Below are 22,438 nucleotides of genomic sequence, written 5' to 3'. Positions count from 1 at the left end.
CGCTCTCGCTTTTAAGTCCCTCTGACCGGATGCTCTAGTCCTACGCGAATCTAAAAAAACCAGAACTACAGAGTTATCTCCCATAATCATGTTTTTCGCGAGCCGCTGATCTAAATTTGAGATCAGTGTTCGCGAGAGGAAAATTATTGCAGATTGGCCGACTTCGACAGTGATCTCCGTTCTGTTCTTCACAGTTATGATAAAGACATCGTTCTAAGGTCAAAACAAGTCGAAATTTTGGGACTGTTGCCCGAAGGAGACCGTAATATATGGTTGTATCACTGTCAACTCGTTACAGAAAAAATCGTCTGCTCTAGCGAGCCCCGGAACCAAACGGTTGATTATCACGTGACACTTTTGCCATATTTAGAGTTGTTTGCACAGTAAATACATCCGCGAAAAATAGCTCGCTTGAAACTGTCTAAAATAAAAATTCCTCTGTAATTTAAAATACTGATACTGACCACGGGATGCTATTTATACTGCTGACGCGGACTGCTCTGAAAGCGCGTCTCGAATATTCCCCAAACGGCTGTCCAGCACCGTATGCTTGCCACATTTGTGGTTTTTTAGAATCTTTGACAGCTGATAACTTTACGAAAAATGCATACATGTGAAATTGGTTTGCTGCTACAAAACCAGTGTGAAAAATACGTTTAAATAACTTTGGAAGTCCAGACCAAAAAGTAATTATGATTAATTACTCAGAATACATGACCAATTAACGATCGAAACCCAGCAAAATGATGATTGCTAAAGTAAACCATCTTCCTGCACCAAATACAATCCACTAGATTGCAAAACGAACTCCTGAACTTCCCATACATGTGACATACTTGTGGTAAAATGGAACTTATGACAAGTTATGTGACGTAAAACTTGACAAAGAAACACAGGTCGTCGAAATGACGCGCGTGACGTCAGATAGCGAGACACCGGTCAAACTGATGAAAACTTTGCTTTACCTTAATCTAAACATTTATTTATGCACTTTAACTCAAACAGTATCTCAAAGGAATTAGGAATGGAGTGCACTAACTTAGATGTATGGAAAAGTTACAAATATGGAGATAATAGGGGAATTCCAGACGTCACCTACTGGGCGCTAAAATTCAGATAGCGTGGGACGTTTGGGTCAAAGATAATCGAACATTAATGCAATTTAAGGAACGACAGGGCCTTAAAAAGTACTTAAGCACGAACATACAGCAACATAATGTCAATATCCACTCATTATTAACATCTAAAAGTAATATATAAGCTTAGATTACATAAACTAGTACGTGCAACTCAATCAATCTAAAAATAGATGTCATGCGGAATAAAACATGGCCGCCGCTAAGATGTAAATTTGCTGTGTAAACTAGAAGTTCGTGTCGTCTGCTAAGGGGCAGAAAGTCTGTTAGGGCACTTGCTATGGGGTAGAAAGTCTGTAAGGGTACTAAAAGTGCACATTGTTACACGTGTATAACCGTTTTTACCCATGCCATTCAGACCGCATACGCCGCATTTGGAGGAGGCATGCTAGGTATTTTTCCAGCGTCGCGGACGACGCTGGTATCTGTGGTTGGGAAGAACGTGCCTGTGGAGAATTAGTCTCCAAGCCAAAGCGCGCTGACTCTCCAAGCCAAAACAATTTCAAAGCTGAAAAAAAATGTACAATTTACGCGAAGCAATTAAGGTAGTTCACTGGACCCGTTAAATATAATTTGGTTTCTCCCAAAAGTTGGTTATTTTTTAAGTTCGATCTGTCTGCTATGCATTCAGCATAAAAAAAATATAGGGTAGTGGGTTCGTTTCGGAGCTATGAGTCTCGGAAGACAGTGCCCGTTTTGAATTTTGGACCGAAAAATCGAAAAATGGGTATGTTTTGAAAACGGCCAATTACACAAACATCTGCATAGGAATAGTCATTTAAAAAATATCACCCAAAGCAGCAATGGGCAGGTAACGAAGTGCACTGGTAAACGAAAATGTTGCGCATACTCAAACTTTGTGACGTCACGTCTTTTGCCAGAGTTTATTTTAAATTTGTTCCTCATGTTGAGGTATTTTATTGCTGGTAGCCTGGAAATAAATTACGATTTGATGAGATGGGTTGTAAACGCAAGAGCGATCAAAACGGCATTAAAAAAAACAAAAAAAACGACAGGTTGGTGGTGTTTTTAGGGGGGGTTCACTCCCTTGATTAACCCCACCCTTTGCACTATTACTGTCCAGTGTGCCTCAGAAAAATATGTGTCACGATAATGTAAAGGGCTGTTGTCCGATCATTTGTCTCAGATATATGAGCCAACTAAATTATGTTTTTAAAAACCACTGTTACATATGACCTCTGTTGAAAGTCAAAGGTCACCGCAACTTTGAAAGGCCACAAGTCCGATTCAAATGTAATAAAAACGCCAATCAAAAGGTGGAGGTCACTTGTTTGATACAAGTGTAATAATAAAAATTAATAATCAAGGCTTGGTTTATAATTTTGCTTAATAGTGCGTACTGTTATTTGTTACGGTTTGAAGGCTGGGACTTTTTGAGGGTGGAATTAAAGCAATTTTTCGCCTTATGGGCCCCTTATGCCTCAAAGGACTTCAATTATTGTATTATCTGCTGCCAGCGTACAGTAGAAAGAGGGCTGCATACACAAGACACTTGTTCTTAATACTACTGGCTGTTATTCCAGTTCAAACACCGGTTTTAACATGTGGTATTCTGATGCAATCACGCTGTGAGCATCACGGGTTGGGAGACACTCTCTTACCTGCTACCGGAGCTTTAATGTTAGCTTTGGTGATTATTACGATGTCACTGGCAAAGAGAACGGCTTTGTACCGATTTCATTAGATGCCCACGTGTTTTTGACCTCGTGGTTGGGAGGCGTGTCGCATTGTTTTTATTTCTGGCGGTGTCGTCATTTTCTGACGTCATTCACTTACGCTGCCTGAAAAATGTGACGTTTGTTCTATTTACGTCATTCGAATGTTCGACGTGTTCTTCTTCTTCTGCGTTCCCTGTTCGATGTGTTCGAATTCCCAGCCTGCCAGGAAAAAATGGCGACACAACTCAGTGGCTTCCCTTTGTGTATGAAGAGTAATGTCCCTGTCTCCATTTGACCTGCCTTAAACACAGCTTTCGGGTGTTTTTTTTAATCTAAGATGTACATAAATATACCACTCCGACCATAAGGAAAAGAAAAAAAAGACACACAAAAAAAAAGACCGAGAGGAGCCGAGTCAATCCGAGACCAACCGAGAGGACGTGTTTCGCGCCGTTTCGACGTCGTTTGTTCAGATGCGGCCGGTTGGATCAGTTGCGGTCATACAGGGGCGCCTTGCACAAGAAAAGATCTTCAACAATCCCGATCATCATCATGGTACAATAATGTTTTGTGCGCCCCCATGTATGTGTTCTGTGCTAATAATGCACGGTTGTGAAATGTCCGTACACATTTTGTGGCACTATGTAATTGTTAGTGCATCCTCCTGCGGATGCTTCGTGCTAAAAATGCACTTCCATTAAAATATTGTACGCTCATGTCAGTAATATATTTTCAATTGTTTCTCTGTCAATTTCAAGTGTTTGTTTCCAATTACTTCAGTATCTCCCTGTTGCAATTCCAGGTGATTCATTATGCATGTGCCAATTTGAGGTGTTTAATTCTGATTCCTGTATTTACAGTGTAAAATTAAAACTATTGTTTTCAAACATTCCTATGACACCTGGTAATGGTTCTGTGGTTTTGTTTTTAATTTGTATTTTGTTTTTCTGCAATAAATATTTGAAATGGATCTGAGGCCGACTTACTACTTTTAGCACTCTTTTTCACCACATTCCCACGTACAGATATTGCAATATCAACTCTTCCTTTCTACCTGTTTCAAACAAGCTCTATTTTTTAATTAAAAAGTTTTTACTAAATGTCTTAACATAGAGGGGGGAATCGAGACGAGGGTCTTGGTGTATGTGCGTGTGTGTGTGTGTGTGTGTGTGTGTGTGTGTGTGTGTGTGTGTGTGTGTCTGTCTGTGTGTGTGTGTGTAGAACGATTCAGACTAAACTACTGGACCGATCTTTATGAAATTTGACATCAGCCTTCCTGGGAATGATATTCCAGGATGTTGTTTTTTTATATAAACGTCTTTTATGACGTCATATCCGGCTTTTTTGTACAAGTTGAGGCTGCACTGTCACACCCTCATTTTTCAATCAAATTGATTGAAATTTTGGCCAAGCAATCTTCGACGAAGGCCGGGGTTCGGTATTGCATTTCAGTTTGGTGGCTTAAAAATTAATTAATGACTTTGGTCATTAAAAATCTGAAAATTGTAAAAAAATAAATAAATTATAAAACGATCCAAATTTACGTTCATCTTATTCTTCATCCTTTTCTGATTCCAAAAACATATAAATATGTTATATTTGGATTAAAAACAAGCTCTGAAAATTAAAAATATAAAAATTATGATCAAAATTAAATTTCCGAAATCGTTTTAAAAACTATTTCATCTTATTCCTTGTCGGTTCCTGATTCCAAAAACATATAGATATGATATGTTTGGATTAAAAACACGCTCAGAAAGTTAAAACGAAGAGAGGTACAGTAAAGCGTGCTATGAAGCACAGCGCAACCGTTACCGCGCCAAACAGGCTCGTCACTTTCACTGCCTTTTGCACTAGCGGCGGACTACGTTCAGTTTCATTCTGTGAGTTCCACAGCTTGACTAAATGTAGTAATTTCGCCTTACGCGACTTGTTTTTTCTTGTGGCTGTTTGATCAATTCATAGCAAGCATTGACTGAAATAAACAATTTATATATCCAGCACAACATGCAATTCATTGACTTTTGACCCTAACCTTTTAACACTTCCCAAAATAAATCTTTGGTGGACATTGCATCGACGCTGTTCATTTTGAATGAACATTTTTCTTGTCATGTTTTATAACAGGATCTTTTCTATGCGCACTTTGTCTTGTGCTTGCATGTACTAAGGCACTAGCATGTCTGCACATAAGTTGACCTGGGATATCACCCTTTCCCACCAGGCGCGGCCGAGATTCGAAGCCGCGACCTTGCGCATAGGAGGCCAGTGTCTTATCCACTAGGTCACTGTTCCCGTCATGCTCACTATTCGGCTAATTTGTTATTATCCCTCAACAAGGTTTCAGCGATCCTGCCAAACCAATGGGTATCGCTAGTGACCGACACAGACTGTATAATCTCTGAGTCTTTATTTCAGAGCCAACGCTAGCACCTTTTAAAGATGCACACATGTATACAACATCAGCTATTCATGGTAAATGCGTGTGACAATTCTGATGGGGAGATTCAGACAAACACACGATTGGAAAGGATTTGACTGTTGGTGTTGAAAATCACACCGTACGGCTCAATAATATCTTATCATTCACTGAAATGCATTGGCTTCATTCCTAGTAGTAAATGAGAATAAAAAGCCTCATCCTGTAGCTATGTTTATTAATTTACTAAAAATCCTAAATATATAATCAAGGGTAAAGGAAGAAAGAGACCAGTTCACAACTGAATCTGTACTCTTTTTCCTACTACACGCACACACACTCACACACGCACACACACTCACACACGAACACACACACACTCACACAAACACACACACACACACACACACACACACACACACACACACACACACACACACACACACAGAATGGGTTGTCGACAGAAAGACTCACTTGTCTGACACATTATGTCACGGGTATCGTAGCCATCAGCACAACCCATGCACACGCCCGTCAAAACATTACATGGATTGCCATGTTTGCAGTTACCACATAAAAAGGCACAGTCTTTGCCAAATCTCCCAACCTCGCAACCTGAAATTGCAACAAACAGCAATCAGTAACTGCACATATGCAAAGCTCTTGCTCACAGTTTTGATGTGTATCATCCAATCAGTAATATTTACTCATACACTGATATGTTACATTCATAAGCCCACCCTGCTAAGCCTAAAAACCTATAAAAAAAATAAAAAAATAAACACAATTACATCATGTACCAGCAATTGTGCTTAAAGGCACACTCAGCCTCCCGTAAACCAAGCTGCTTTTTGTTGAGAGTGAGATATTTTCAAAGAATTTATTTCGTGCAGTCAGAACGGATTTACCATGAGACAAATCGGAAGCCTCGTTTTGGCGCAAGAACTAACTTTTAAAATCTAAATAATAAATTGACAGCTTGTTACAAAAACATTCTTAAATCTAAAAGAATTCTTGTTTCATCAAGACAAGATCAGTACAATTCGAAGTTTTGAAAGTTTGAAAAAAGGGAGCCCGGATGCAGGTCACGCAAGGTCGTGTTTGCCCAAGCAGACGAATTTTCTGCATAGCGTTTGCTTCTTTGAAGCCGGCCGCTGCCGATAAGTTCGTGTGACTCGCAGTCGTTTGTTGCATTTTAGATTCAGAGGTACACAATAACGTGCTATTGCAGATACAGCGAGTCGCATTGAAATCACAAACTGACGACTGAATTGTGAAAAAAAGGAAAATGGATCACACGGGTCCACGACATCCTGAACTCAGGTCAAAATGAGTTCAGCTCATTCTATCCCTGACTTGGTTTTCCTTCTCTGGAGCGGAAATCGATTTTTTACATATTTAGAGCTTTTCGTAATGTGTTATTGGTATAAGCAGATTCGCGATCGTCGATAATGATTTTTCATGGATTTGTTATGTAAGACACTTTCAAGCGAGCTATCTTTCGCGGATGTATTTACTGTGCAAACAACTCTAAATATGGCAAAAGTGTCACGTGATAATCAACCGTTTGGTTTCCGCGCTCGCTGGAGCAGACGATTTTTTGACAGTGATGCAACCATATATTACGGTCTCCTTCCGGCAGCAGTCCCAAAATGTCGACTTGTTTTGACCTTAGAACGATGTCTTTTTCATAACTGTGAAGAACAGAACGGAGATCACTGTCGAAGTCGGCCAATCTGCAATCATTTTCGTCTCGCGAACACTGCTCGTGAACAACCCCCTTACCCTCCACTCCCTTTACCCAGCCCCGACAGCACAAATTTGTAATCTGCAAGGCAGAGTACACATTTTCTAAAAGGAAGACTACTCCTCTTCAACTATATCCAGAGATATTCCAGCTGCCTCCACCATAAGCCAAGTGGTCGAGTTTTATAATACCCCCTTTCCACACAACCGTTCTAGGTCCCGTTCCCGTACCGACCAAGGAACGGTGCGGGCACGGGAGGGATCGGGACAGAACCGCAATGAACGTAACTGATCGTTAACGGAACTGCTTTGAACGGTAGGGACGTTTGGACTGCATGTTTAAATTTGTAGACGTTCCCCTCCCAATCAGAATGAACGGTAATGGAACCTCAACCCATCGGTAACGGAACGCTTGGATCGTTAAAGGAACTTAAAACAACAGCACCGCAACAGTAGCGCTCTCACACACTGAGTTGTCATACCCACATTCCACACATCCGTTCTAGGTCCCGTTCCCTTACCGACAAGGACGCCTGCCACTATGGTCAGACGCTGCTGAAAGATGCCAAAAAACGGCCGTTTGCATGCGCAGCGTTCCATTGTTGTGGCAGCATTCCTTGGTTGGTACGGGAACGGGACAAAGAACGGGTGTGTGGAATGGGGGTATAACTTTTGACACCGACAAACTGAAGAATGAACAGATCTATGAGGTAACCGTCTCAATGGGTCCAGGCTCAGGAAACAAAGAGTATATATGGCCTGGGGCGATTGTAGCTTCCCGTCTTCGTGTCCGATAGACAAGGACAATAAATAGTAGAGCATAGTGCAATTTCATGTTGGCATCTTCTCCACTGAAAGCTATAACCCAAAGACTGAAGACCAATTGCAAAGTGCTTTACCCCACTTCTGACCCGAATCACCCCCTCCTGCTAGGTACACGTGCACTCAAGTTAACCTCTGCTTTGACCTGTGTGCCAGGAGTCGGATGAGAGAGAGAGAGAGAGAGAGAGAGAGAGAGAGAGAGTGAGAGCGAGAGACAGAGACACACACACACATAGACAGAGACAGACATAGACAGACAGAAGCGGAGAGACTCAGAGGAAGACACAGACAAAGACATACATACAGAGAGAGAGAGAGAGAGAGAGAGAGAGAGAGAGAGAGAGAGAGAGAGAGAGAGAGAGAGAGAGAAAAAAAAACTGTAACTGATCTCGTGAGAACGGTAACAAAACGAGACATGTCACCTCTCCGAATGCATTCCAATAGATGACCGCTCCTGCGGCCATCAATAAATGTTATTTGTATTTTTGACCAAAATATGTCATTCGATGCAGATCTCGACAGTTATTGTTCAACTGCACCACCAACGCAGTCTCCTGGAAGAATGGCTGCAGAGACCTGTGTCAAATGTCATACAGTGAAACCCCCTTATTAAGACTTCCAAAAGTCTGAGATAGTTAGGTCTTAAAAAGGAGGGAGTCTTAAATGGGGGTAAATTTACAGAGGTAAATCACTGTGCGCGTTATAAATTCTCGTATTATTATTATTATTATTATTATTTAAGTTATTGAGACATCCCAGTGCACTAAGGGATTTATAGAGCAAATCGAGAAAATTCATTATTGAACGAAGCGCATAGCGCTGAGTTCAATAATTATTTTCGAGATTTGCTCTATAAATCCCTTAGTGCACTGGGATTGTTTCAATAACGATATTGTCGGTACCGCCAGAGAAAAAAGAAGATACAACACGCACATTTTGCTACGCGCATTTGAATAGGCATAACTGTGTGGTCAGGTCGTATAGAAGATCTACTTTTGTGTGGGCTGTCTCGTGTGTTGTGCTTTCATCACACGCAAACTCTTGTTTTAATTTCTGTTGGTAAATTCCAGTGTAGCGTTAAGCTAAACAGTGATGATCTTTCTCTCATTTGAACTCGGAGAAAGGACTGTGCTTTCAGTTATTTGCGGTTCGAAACCTTCATCGAGCTTCGACAGATTGACTGTGCAGAGTTGTGCCCCTTGCCAAGGTCCGCGACGGAAAGCCCATTTTCAAAATAAACGTGGCATGTTTTTCGTGTGGTATCTTCCCTCATCGGGGAGTCTGGTACTAAATATGAACGGTAAGAATGCTCTGAACCCTACACGTATTATATCCCCATCGTTTTATCGTTCACATTTGCCTAACATGTTAATTTGCTGAGCGGGATTTATGTCGTCTGCTAGGCTATTGCACTGAGTCTCATTTCAAAAACAAAAATTGCTCGTCCCGTTGCACTGAGTCTGCACACATAAAGCAGGCTGGTAATAAGTCTTATATGTGGTAAGAACGTTCTAAACCCTACACGTTTTCGATTCCGATTGTTCTTGCCTTAAAATAAACGGAAAGCATTCATTTACTGAACAGATGCAGTCGTATTTCAGTGTAGTCTGCTACGTGCTGATCTAGCTGCGACGTTATCGGAATAACACTTGTGTTTTCTGTTAGCTGCTGGGAATTGTATACTAACTCATCATTTGGTAATGTGGATAATAAGGTACATGCCACCAACATGGCATAATTATGAGAGGAATCTTCGCAAGTCGAAACTGAAAAATTAGACACAGCGGGTTCTATTTTTAGATCAGTGCAACTGTGGGCGGCACAGGCGCATGCAATCTGTCAGAAAAAAACACTTCTGCTTTAATTGAAAAGCAGGACATTTATGGTCATAATCATTGGTATTGTGGAGAATATAAGCTACATGTCATTAATTAATTCTGAGGATGAGAGTACAGTCTCGCTTTGGCAAAGGGTGTAAGAATACGCTCTGTGGAAAAGTTAGCGCACTCCAGGAGTGCGCTAACAGATTTAAGCGCATCGCCATTAGCCAATCAACTGGTTCACATCAGTCATGTGACACCAGTACTTACTGACAATTATTATTATTATTATTACTAGCACTGTTTTTTGGTCAAAAATGCAAATAACATATACTCTCAAGAACTGTTTCGGATTAGAAGGCAGCTAGCAAGGGTAAAAAAAAACCCATCTATTGGAGTGGGGGAAAAGAACATACAATTTCAGATTAACTCACTCTTATTGCAGTAAAGTCCTGAGTAACCTTTGACACAACCACTGCGACACACCCCTGTCTCTGGGTCGCAGTCGTCACGGTCACACTTTTCACAAGTCTGCGAACAACCGCTGCCGTACTTGCCAATGTCACACTCTGCACAGAAAACAAGAGTTTGCTAGCTTCGGGTAAACAATTGTTCCACTCGGGCTTGAAGTGCGATTCAATACGTACGGAACGTAAGAAAGATTCAACAAGTCGCGTAAGGCGAAAATACAATATTAGTCAAGTAGCTGTCGAATTCACAGAATGAAACTGAACGCAATGCAACGCAGCAAGACCGTAGCATCGTCAGTCCACCGCGCACGGCAAAGGCAGTGAAATTGACAAGAAGAGCGGGGTAGTACTTGCGCTGAGAAGGATAGCACGCTTTTCTGTACCTCTCTTCGTTTTAACTTTCTGAGCGTGTTTTTAATCCAAACATATCATATGTATATGTTTTTGGAATCAGGAACCGACAAGAAATAAGATGAAAGTGTTTTTAAATTGATTTCGAAAAAAAATTTTGATAATAATTTTTATATATTTAATTTTCAGAGCTTGTTTTTAATCCAAATATAACATATTTATATGTTTTTGGAATCAGCAAATGATGGAAAATAAGATAAACGTAAATTTGGATCGTTTTATAAATTGTTTTTTTTTTTTACAATTTTCAGATTTTTAATGACCAAAGTCATTAATTAATTTTTAAGCCACCAAGCTGAAATGCAATACCGAAGTCCGGGCTTCGTCGAAGATTACTTGACCAAAATTTCAACCAATTTGGTTGAAAAATAAGGGCGTGACAGTGCCGCCTCAACTTTCACGAAAAGCCGGATATGACGTCATCAAAGACATTTATCCAAAAAATGAAAAAAAACGTTCGGGGATTTCATACCCAGGAACTCTCATGTCAAATTTCATAAAGATCAGTCTAGTAGTTTAGTCTGAATCGCTCTACACACACACACACACACACAGACACACACACACACACACACACACACACACACACACGCACATACACCACGACCCTCGTTTCGATTCCCCCTCGATGTTAAAATATTTAGTCAAAACTTGACTAAATATAAAAAGAGTGCACTTTCTCCTGTGAGTGTGAGTTACACTTTGTCTACAGCCCCAAGCTCTAAGTCTAACAAGGCGTCTTGAGAGGCTCACGGTCGGCTCACTATTCTTCTTCTTCGTTCATGGGCTGAAATTCAAAGGTTCACTCATGTTTTTGCACAAGTGGGTCTTTACGTGTGTGGGGAGGTTCACTCTCACTCTCAAACTCGATCAGACTGGATGGCGTGGTTCATTGTTTTATTACAAACCCCACGTGGAACTAGCACGCAATGACCTGAAAACATAATACAAAAATTGTATTAAGTTTCAGGAAACAAGTTATGAAAATAGGCAATAAAATCAAAGTAATGTTGTAAACAACAAGAGCAGAAATATTTACATAATTATTCACAACACCATAGGTACTAGAGCAAAGAGTGACACAACACAACATACCGCAGTCCTAAAAACAACATGAACAAACCATGACTAGAAAGTAAAATGCAAATTACACAAGTAAGTTCAAGTCGCTATCAGAGTTTCTAGCACAACAGCACACAAGCTTATAGAAAGGCAACGTATACAGTGCAAACTCTCAATCTCATTCCTCACAACATCACCGACAAGTTACTTTATGCCATGACCACCAAGGGACTGTTGGGTATGGGTTGTACATCAAATACTCTAGCGCCTAATCGGTGAACAATGACCAACCAAACAAACAAGAACAACAACAAATAAACAGTGCAACAAGTAAACATACAGATAACGACAAAACAAACAAGTAAACAAACAAACGGACAACTAACAAACAAACAAACAACCAAGCGCGAATGACACAAAAGGATTCTAGTATCAAGAATGCCAAAGACCTACAATATATATATATATACCAAACTAACAAAAGTCCTGACAGACTATGACGTAATATCTCGACATCCTGAAGTAACCTCGGTCATCAGCGAAAGACAAACACCCCATCATTTCAGTCATCGACAAAACATAGCAGTAATACATTCATTATCAAGTCACAACAAATGGCATAGTAAACAAAACAAGAAAATCATTGTTTACTAACAGTGAACTCAACCCTTCTTTGCCGACATCAAAACAGGTGCACAACGAACCGATCTACATTTGGATCAAAACTTGATCTCTTTACCCTAAATTAACTGAGCGGGCATGTGCCTCTTTTTCCTGGGTCTAGCACAATACTCTGAAATCAAGGCTGAGTCTATCGCAGCGAGCGGTCAGCTGTCAGCGGAGTAGAACGACGAACTGAATACTGATACTAGTAAAAAAAAAAGTAAATTTTAAGGGGCTTATTGTCCGTCAGGTCTTAATTGCCTATATTGGACATGAATTGGTTTATACGATTCGAGTTTTTACGCCCTCACGGCTTTTGTGTATGCGTGTTTAGGTGGTATCAGTAGAATGACCAAGATCTTTAACGTGCCATTGTGGTGACACGGGGGTGGGAGATGGATACCGTCTCTGGGTCTGCACATAAAGTTGAACCGTGTCCGTCCCGGCCCGGATTCGAACCAGCGACCTTTCGATCACAAGTCCAGTGACAGTGTTCTACCACCTGAGCTACCCAGGCCCCCAAACCATCATCGCTCCACGCTATCGCTTTTAAGTCCCTCTGACCGGATGCTCTAGTCCTACGCGAATCTATCACAAGTAATTCAGTTGATCCCAGGATCAACACGAGCCGAAACATTGACAATATCAAAGAAACAGGGAGTTCTACACCTGTTGGTACAGGTAAACAAAATAATAGTGTTGATGTGTCCTGTTAAATTGTCTTTTCGGCGTTTGTACATAAATGGGAGATAACAACTATCGCAATATCAAGGAAGAAGATTGTTGTGAAAGTAATGCAATAATGAATAAGAGCTCAATCATGAATAAGACCTATTGGCTTAACAGAAAGGAAGAAGGCTACTCTACCTTTATGGAAGTGATGCAATAATACTGGTATTGGTGACAGAAATATGTTTTCCACCAAGAAACCGATCGATCAACCAAGGAACCAAAAGACAGAGCGAGCGATAGACGTTGCAACAGGTAGGAATGGTATTGTTTTTGGTCTGAATAAGCGTGATACAGTGGCATGTCACAGTGAAAAAGGGAAAGTAGTAAAAGTAGTTATAAATAGAAATGAATGAAATCAAAGTGTATGATGCAAATAACTTTATTTAAAATTATCACTGAGTCACAAAATAATAAAGCAAGAAAGAATACAGTGTTAGTGAAACTGTTGTAAATGGCAAAATGCTGTTGCCATGAATACACATTTGAATGCTAGTAATGTAGCACCAATATATGACATTGCCTGTTGTAAATGGCAAAATGGTTTATGAAAGAGATTTACAGTTTCACTCCAACAAAAAATGTAAGCTTACTTCGTAGCTTTCGGTAGCTGTTGCCATAAATACCCAAAGACACTGGCATACAAATAATATAGCATCAATATAGGACATTGTATTGATATTACCTACAATGATATCTGTCGTCAAGGTTAACAAATGCTGACTAGATGTAACAAAATAGATACAATATTATAATACTAAAGTGAGTGCTTAGTCATGCAGAGTGGCGTTTGCATAGAATTGAAGTCTATTCGTCACGAGGGTGAACAGCATGATAACTTTCCTGTATAATACTTCTTCAAAAGGAACACTTTATTATATTTAAATATCTGGGAAATTGTGGTTAAAAGACTTCGTTACTTCTTGATTGTTATTTACTATTATATTGAAGTGAATAGCAAAACGCTGTATTTGAAAACAGCATGGGATTTATATATATATATATATATTTTGGTATCAGGTAATGCCCTAGTTTTTACAAATTGTAGCAAAGTCGATTAACTTTACTATGTACGATGTTTGCTTGCAAATTACAACACAAACGCGAAAAACTTAACTATTTGTAGAGTTCTAAGGCATTGCAGACAAAGCAACTGCAAGAAAGTCAGGTTTTAGCAGTGTGAAAATCCGCTGAAAACGGTCTTATATCCCTTCCGTTAACATGGCTTCGTCCGGCCATACATGTAGGCTCTTATGACACTGACCCTGAGCTGACCCTGAGGCACTGAAAAGGTTTTCACGGAAAAAGTCTCTCGAAGAACGAAATGGGTTCGGTGCATTTGTCAGTCTGTCACATGTTGAAGGGCCCCATACGGGTTGAAAGAGATAAGGTACTGTCGTGTTTTTCCCAAACCTAGTGCACTACCGTTCTCACGAGATAAGTTACTTCTGTTTTGTTCCGGTTTTTCTCTCCAATTGACACCATGTATGAGAGATGAAACAGAAAAGCCTGTTGTGAAAATGCAAAAATTTGGAGGTAAAAACGAAACAAAACAAACTGTTCTCATGACAACGGCAAACAACGACACCGCCCTCAGCTAATTCAAGAAATCACCCCCGCTAGGTACACGTGTACTCAAGTTAACCTCTGCTTTGACCTGTGTGCCAAGAGTGAGATGAGAGAGAGCAGAGACACACACACTCCCGCGCCGTAGATCAGATTAATAGGTGCTTGATTTTGGTATTTTGATTTTACATAACATTAAACCTTTCTTCTTATTATTATTATGGTGAGCTTATATAGCTTTACATATTAATTTCTGCCGTGTGAAATGGAATTTTTTTACAGACAGACAGACAAACAAACATTTTTTACACACAATATATAACGCATTCACATCGACCAGCAAACCTCAAGCCTGTTAGGCGAGCATTCACCTTTCGCGGCCTTTATTCCAAGTCACACGGGTATTTGATGGACATTTTTATCTATGCCTATACAATTTTGCCAGGAAAGACCCTTTTGTCAATCGTGGGATCTTTAACGTGCACACCCCAATATAGTGTACACGAAGGGACCTCGGTTTTTCGTCTCATCCGAAAGACTAGCACTTGAACCCACCATCTAGGTTAGGAAAGGGGGGAGAAAATAGCGGCCTGACCCAGGGTCGAACACGCAACCTCTCGATTCCGAGCGCAAGTGCGTTACCACTCGGCCACCCAGTCCCATGGGGTTCATGGTCATGGCAACAGCCTTAATAATATTATATCATGTATAATATTACATTTCAGCATATGTGAATTACATGACATCATACCAAACTGTCATACATTTTTATTCCCACATCATTCTGATTGATCACAACCAAACCTACTATCAGTGGACACATCCAAATACAAGCGCCTGTTCTTGACAACTTGCGACTGATCTAAAAATAAAAACCAGTGCAATTTCCTCGGTCTGGCTTTGCCACGACACTCACGGTTTGGCCTGTAGGTAAAATGTACAATGTATTTTCTGATTTGTGCACAAAAGCTTTTTTCTTTTTTCTTTTTTTTAACATAACAATGTTTAATGTCATTGTTTGTTTAAAAGACCATGGTCACATTTGTAAAAAAAATGTTAAATTAGAAAATAAATAACATTTTGGTTCATGATTTTTCCTACACCTGTGCTAAAAAAAGAAATAAAAATGTCGGTATATAAGTCACTCAAATACAGCAATGCATGAATGGCTCGGTTTGAGTTTGTTGCGCTTGACCCTGCACAAATCGACCTATGATGTTTTTGTTCAACAATTTTGCCGTCACACCTCCCATAGGGTGACGTATTCCACAACTTCCTGTGTTCCTGTGTTGCTCAGTGATTTTGTTAGAATTCAAATTCTTGTGACACACTTCTTCTTGTTCATTTCCTGTGCCTGTGATTTGTTTGAGCACATTGTGAGGTATTTCACCACAGACTACAAACGGCGACTTCCTGTCACGTGTTCGCCCATGAACAAAAATTTCCCCTCCTGCACGCTACTTACCCCTCGCCGCTGGTGCGGCTCGTCAATAATCAGTGACTACAGTAACAACAAATTTGGGTCTACTGGGTTCACAACGGTTGAGCAGATCGCGTGCCAGAGGACCCTGATGCTCCTTCCGTTCCCCTGTCAGCTAATGAGGCACCCATTTTGCGGCCAACTTTTGAAGCGGAAGATCATTGAGGAGAATTCTCGGGACTGTTCCATATGAAAGTTTAAATGTTGCACCTTATACTCGCATGTACACTTTTTAATTTTAGTTCTTGAATTTTGACAAAGCAGCTACAATAATCTCGTTTGATGCGCTCTTCGGACGTTTTTTTGGCCTGTTAAGAGTTATTCCCCTTTTCCCCAGTTTCGATTTCCCTTTTCTTTTGTCGGATTGTTGAATATGGAACAGCTTTAATTCACGTAACGTTCTTCAGCTTTGTAGACATTTTCTTTGTACCATCATCTAGCTACACTATTTCAAAGAAGTGAAGATTTTCATGGCGCTTGACAAAAGACCCCGTTTTGAAGCACAACCCAAAAGTGACGTATTTTAAAACCTCGTCATTTATGACGTAGTAACTTAATGACGTCATCTCTTAGAGGTATACCAGTTAAATGGTTGGCCTTTCAAATGATATACTACTTTTCATGATCAGTGGCCTGAGACTTGTATAATCGCGGTTTGATCATTTTGTTTGGATCATACCTCGTATTAAATGCTATTGCAAGTGTGTTCCATAGGTTAGAACTGCTTTTTTCGTGAGAAGATTTAAATCGTTCTATAAACCATTTGAGGCAGACTGGGGCTTTAAGCATATTTCTTGCATACTTGGGCATTGTTGCTGACACCACAAGCAGGTTTTTGTTATACAGGGGAACCCCCTTCTAAGATCTCCAAAAATCTGAAAATATCAGCTCTTAAAAATGAGGTTATCTTAAAAATTAGGGTAAAATGTCAGAGGTAATGAACACAAAAAATGAAAAAAACAAAGTCTAACAAGTCGCGTAAGGCAAAATTACTACATTTAGTCAAGCTGTCGAACTCACGGAATGAAACTGAACGCACTGTATTTTTTCACCAAGACAGTACAGCTTCGTCAATCCCCGCGAGAAGGAAATCGCTCACCTCCCACGTGCAAAACGTAGTGATATTGACACGCCAGAATAGCGCGGTAGCGTATTGTGCTAAGCAGGAAAGCGCGCTTTTCTGTATTCTTGTTAACTTTCGGAGCTTGTTTTGAATACAACCTATCATATCTATATGTTTTTGGATTCAGGAAATGATAAAGAATAAGATGAAATCATTTTTGGATCGATTTCTTAAATTTTAATCGTAAGACTAATTAATCTATTTTCGTTAATTGTGATCACATTTTAAGAGTAAACATGACATATGTATATATTTTTAGATTCAGAATGTGATGAAGAATACGATGCAATCAATTTTAAATCTGTTTGCGAAAAATCGATTTTAATGACAACTTTAATGAGCAAACTCATTAATTAATGTTTAAGCCTCCAAGCTGAAATGCAATACCAAAGTCCGGGCTTCGTCGAAGATTACTTGACCAAAATGTCAACCAATTTGGTTGAAAAATGAGAGCGTGACAGTGCTGCCTCAACTTTCACAAAAAGCCGGATATGACGTCATCAAAGACATTTATCAAAAAAATGGAAAAATATGTCTGGGTATATCATACCCAGGAACTCTCATGTAAAGTTTCATGATGATCGGTCCAGTAGTTTTCTCAGAAGCGCGCTACACATACATACACACATACACACACACACACACACACACACACATATATATATACACCACGACCCTCGTCTCGATTCCCCCCTCTACGTTAAAAACATTTAGTCAAAACTTGCCTAAATGTAAAAAGGGGGGAAGTTTGATGAGACTGTGTGGGAATTTCCTTTGGCAAATTGTCTGAAGTGGCAAATCACACTATCAATCAGTGAATAATTATGCCCTATTTTGAATCAAAGGAAAGTCACATCAACTGACAGATAAAATCTACCTTACATCATAAATCTGCAAAAGGGCAAAGGAATTGGGAACATTCCCCACAATGGGACACTGTATGATTTGACAACAGCGATCAATACACAGAAAATACGCACCATTCTGCCTACAGAAAAATTCTACATTTAAACAGGTCTGTCAACGTTCAACCAATGAATAAATGTTGATGCACTGCACATTGGATTTCCCATCTTTATGAGCCCTGTGACACCCGAGTGACTAAAACTCTTATTCAGACTCGTAAAAAATATAAAGAATTGTGACTAAAGTAAATTGATAAACAAGAAAATTGGTTGATTAAAATCAACATGGCCGAAGCAATGTTTTCATAAAAGAAGCGGTATTGTACGGGCACATGTTGAATTTGGGTTACATGTGTTGCAGAGGATTTGAAAATCCGTAGGCATAAAAGCATGCAAAGAAGAGTGATAGGTCCCTATTGTGAATATAGTCAAGTGGATAAATTGATTACTTATGTTTCACACTAGTTTTGCTGTTACAGCAGTCCCTCTCATAAACGGACACACTTGGGCCAGTGCAAACCTGTCCGTACATTGCAGGTCACAGTGGCCGGTCACGGGAGAGCCCCCCCCCCCCCCCCCCCCATCACACACACTCAGGCACACTGACGGACTTAGTGAGGCTTTGCTACTGGTGAACGAGCTCTACTTGTCCTAAAACAATAAGGTCAAACTACTACAACTTATTACTGAAAGAAAAAAAACTGTCCTGTAAAAATGACGTTAAATCAACGGTGTCAGAAAAAGAGAGATAAAAGAAATCCTCAAATTCCTGGGGATACAGGCACCCCATGAAAGCAGCCACGAACATACTCAGAGAGGCACACATGCTTGTGCAGATACTTTGCAAAAATATGAATTGAAAACCTGCATATGTGGTAATTTCTTTTTTGTGTGTGTGGCTTTATTGAATACTTCAGGCAGTGACTTTTCCCTGTCCAGTTTTCTCTTTCGTCTCTCTTACCCCTCGCTTACCCACCCCCACCCCCTTACCCTCCACTCCCTTTACCCAGCCCCGACAGCACAAATTTGTAATCTGCAAGGCAGAGTACACATTTTCTAAAAGGAAGACTACTCCTCTTCAATTATATCCAGAGATCTTCCAGCTGTCTCCACCATAAGCCAAGTGGTCGAGTCTTATACCCCCTTTCCACACAACCGTTCTAGGTCCCGTTCCCGTACCGACCAAGGAACGGTGCGGGCACGGGAGGGATCGGGACAGAACCGCAATGAACGTAACTGATCGTTAACAGAACTGCTTTGAACGGTAGGGTCGGTAGGGACGGTTGAGTTGGGCTCCATGTTCAAATTTTTAGTCGTTCCCCTCCCGATCAGAATGAACGGAAATGGAAGGGCCATCGCCGGGTAACGGAACGTTTGGATCGTTAAAGCAACGGTAGCGCTCTCACACACTGAGTTGTCATACCCAAATTCCACACATCCGTTCTAGGTCCCGTTCCCTTACCGACCAAGGACGGCTGCCACTATGGTCAGACGCTGCTGAAAGCATCTTGAACACACGGCCAGTACAACTGGCCTTGACACGGAACGATCCAAGGGGGGCAATCTCAGTCATCTGAAAGAGGGAAATCCAAACGCAATCCGCCTTGTTCGATGTTATGGGCTTGGACGATAGAGAAAAATAAGAAAAGCAAAAGCTGGAGTCCAGTCTGGACGAAACTGCTATCAAGAACGCAGAATTGATTTTTTCTGAGTTTTTTTTTTAGCCGTAAGCACCATTTCTCATTTTGAATTTCTCATAACTGCTGTTCACAATGCGGCCGCAGTGAAACCAACAAAGGGGCCTCACTCTGGAAGAGTTTCCTGCTCCGATAAACATGGCGCTTACGGCTAAAAAAAACTCAGAAAAAATCAATTCTGCGTTCTTGATAGCAGTTTCGTCCAGACTGGACTCCAGCTTTTGCTTTTCTTATTTTTCTCTATCGTCCAAGCCCATAACATCGAACAAGGCGGATTGCGTTTGGATTTCCCTCTTTCAGATGACTGAGATTGCCCCCCTTGGGTCGTTCCGTGTCAAGGCCAGTTGTACTGGCCGTGTGTTCAAGATGCTGCTGAAAGATGCAAAAAAACGGCCGTTTGCGCAGCGTTTCATTGTTGTGGCAGCATTCCTTGGTTGGTACGGGAACGGGACAAAGAACGGGTGTGTGGAATGGGGGTATAACTTATGACACCGACAAACTGAAGAATGAACACATCTATGAGGTAACCGTCTCAACGGTCCAGGCTCAGGAAACAAAGAGTATATATGGCCTGGGGCGATTGTAGCTTCCCTTCTTCGTGTCCGATAGACAAGGACAATAAATAGGGCACCCGTTTAATGAACCAAACGAAGAGATGGTTCTACCAAAAAAATAGATGCTTTCACCAAAAGAAAAAATGGCTTGAGTGACAAAGAATTAAAGTAACAACAAAAAATTTGATCCGCCAAAAGAATTGCTGTCTGAACAAAAAATAAAATAAACTGGCAAAAGCAAATATACTCAGGCAAAAGAAAATATAATCAGGCAAAAGATTGACTACTTCAGGCAAAAGAAAATATAGTTTCAACAAAAGAAATGGATAGCCATTCTCCAACACAGTGAAACACAGTGTGAGTGGTGGTCATTGTTTTGACTCGCTGATTTCGCTTACAGAGGTGATTTGTGATCACAGATTCAGCTGAATCAAGCAAGGACACAGATTCTGTCAGTTGAAAATGGAGTTTGAAGGTGGAGAGATGGATTTTGAAAGGATCGATCCAGTGAGATTTGATAATGATACGTCGGAGTCTGACAGTGAGCCACCAGCTACAAGACGACGGGGAATTGGAAAGCAGAGAATTCACATCGTGTGAAGAATCGGCAATCTACATGAAGGAGGTATGTTTTCGGTTTTTGTTGTTGTCACGCGGAGTTGTTGAGAATGACATTGTAAAGAACTGGTCTATGGAACGAGCACCAAATGCAACCGCAGAGCACACCGAGATTGCCGAAGCACCACATCGCACACTGAAAATGTGGACAACAGCGTTTTAGTGGGCAACGTCACCAGCTGAGTCGCTGAAGACTGGGAACACGATCTTCGTGGGATCTTCAACCCTGGAAAAGGAGCTTAAGACTGCCATCCGAGAGACCGAAGAAAAGGTTGATTCATCGTCCTGGGCTGACTTCAAGGAGTATGCCACATGTCGGAGGTCGGTGTGGAAGATTACGATCGACGAAAACAATCAGTTTTTCTGTAACTGTCCGGAGTTCTTCAAGTGCTACGTGTGTCATCATTCCATGGGCATGGAGATTCGTCTGGAGGTGACCAACAGGCCAAGACCATCCCAATCGGCCAGAAGCGAAAGCGCGGGCGCCCAAAGCTGTCGAGACCAGCGCTTATCAGGCAGTGAACACACTGATCTTGACTGCTCTGTACACTGATTTTATCATTTTCATTTAACTTTCTTTGGACGTACAATTATGATTATGATATGGAGTGACACTATTTTGTCTCTGAAAGTACACTATACTTTATATTTTTTGCTGACAGTAGCTATTTTGTTGTTGAAATAATTCGGTTTTTTGTTGAGAATTCTTTTGCAAGTCTCATTTCTTTTTTTGGTAGAATCAATCGGTTTTTTGCTTGAAGCATCTATTGTGTGGGTGGAAACATCCGATTTTTTGTTGGAATATCTTTTGCTAACAAAGCAATTCTTTTGGTGAAAGCATCTATTTTTTTTGGTGATTTAATTTATTGCCAATAAATAGTAGAGCATAGTGCAATTTCATGTTGGCATCTTCTCCACTGAAAGCTATAATCCAAAGACTGAAGACCAAAGTGCTTTACCCCACTTCTGACCCGAATCACCCCCCTCCTGCTTAGGTACACGTGCACTCAAGTTAACCTCTGCTTTGACCTGTGTGCCAGGAGTCGGATGAGAGAGAGAGAGAGAGAGAGCGAGAGAGAGAGACACACACACACATAGACAGAGACAGACATAGAAAGACAGAAGCGGAGAGACTCAGAGGGAGACACAGACAAAGACATACATACACAGAGAGAGAGAGAGAGAGAGAGAGAGAGAGAGAGAGAGAGAGAGAGAGAGAAAACCTGTAACTGATCTCGTGAGAACGGTAACAAAACGAGACATGTCACCTCTCCGAATGCATTCCAATAGATGACCGCTCCTGCGGCCATCAATAAATGTTATTTGTATTTTTGAACAAAATATGTCATTCGATGCAGATCTCGACAGTTATTGTTCAACTGCACCACCAACGCAGTCTCCTGGAAGAATGGCTGCAGAGACCTGTGTCAAATGTCATACAGTGAAACCCCCTTATTAAGACTTCCAAAAGTCTGAGATAGTTAGGTCTTAAAAAGGAGGGAGTCTTAAATGGGGGTAAATTTACAGAGGTAAATCAC

The 22,438-nt window shown here is 40.7% G+C and overlaps 1 protein-coding gene across 2 annotated transcripts in view; it reads right to left on the bottom strand.

The window, feature by feature from the left end:
• Positions 1 to 22,438, bottom strand: part of LOC138966429 (multiple epidermal growth factor-like domains protein 10) — a 73,334-nt gene that overhangs the window by 29,935 nt on the left and 20,961 nt on the right. For both annotated transcript variants that reach the window (XM_070338665.1, XM_070338666.1), the window contains exons 10-11: positions 10,057 to 10,191; positions 5,709 to 5,849 (exon numbers count right to left, since the gene is read on the bottom strand). In XM_070338665.1, the coding sequence (XP_070194766.1) occupies positions 5,709 to 5,849; positions 10,057 to 10,191 (276 nt within the window). The remainder of the gene's footprint in view (positions 1 to 5,708; positions 5,850 to 10,056; positions 10,192 to 22,438) is intronic.

Source organism: Littorina saxatilis, linkage group LG5 (genome assembly GCF_037325665.1).
Source record: "Littorina saxatilis isolate snail1 linkage group LG5, US_GU_Lsax_2.0, whole genome shotgun sequence".
Lineage (NCBI taxonomy): Eukaryota > Metazoa > Mollusca > Gastropoda > Littorinimorpha > Littorinidae > Littorina > Littorina saxatilis.
The sequence above is the reverse complement of the archived record's forward strand: the minus strand, read 5'-3'. Positions and strand labels throughout refer to the sequence as shown.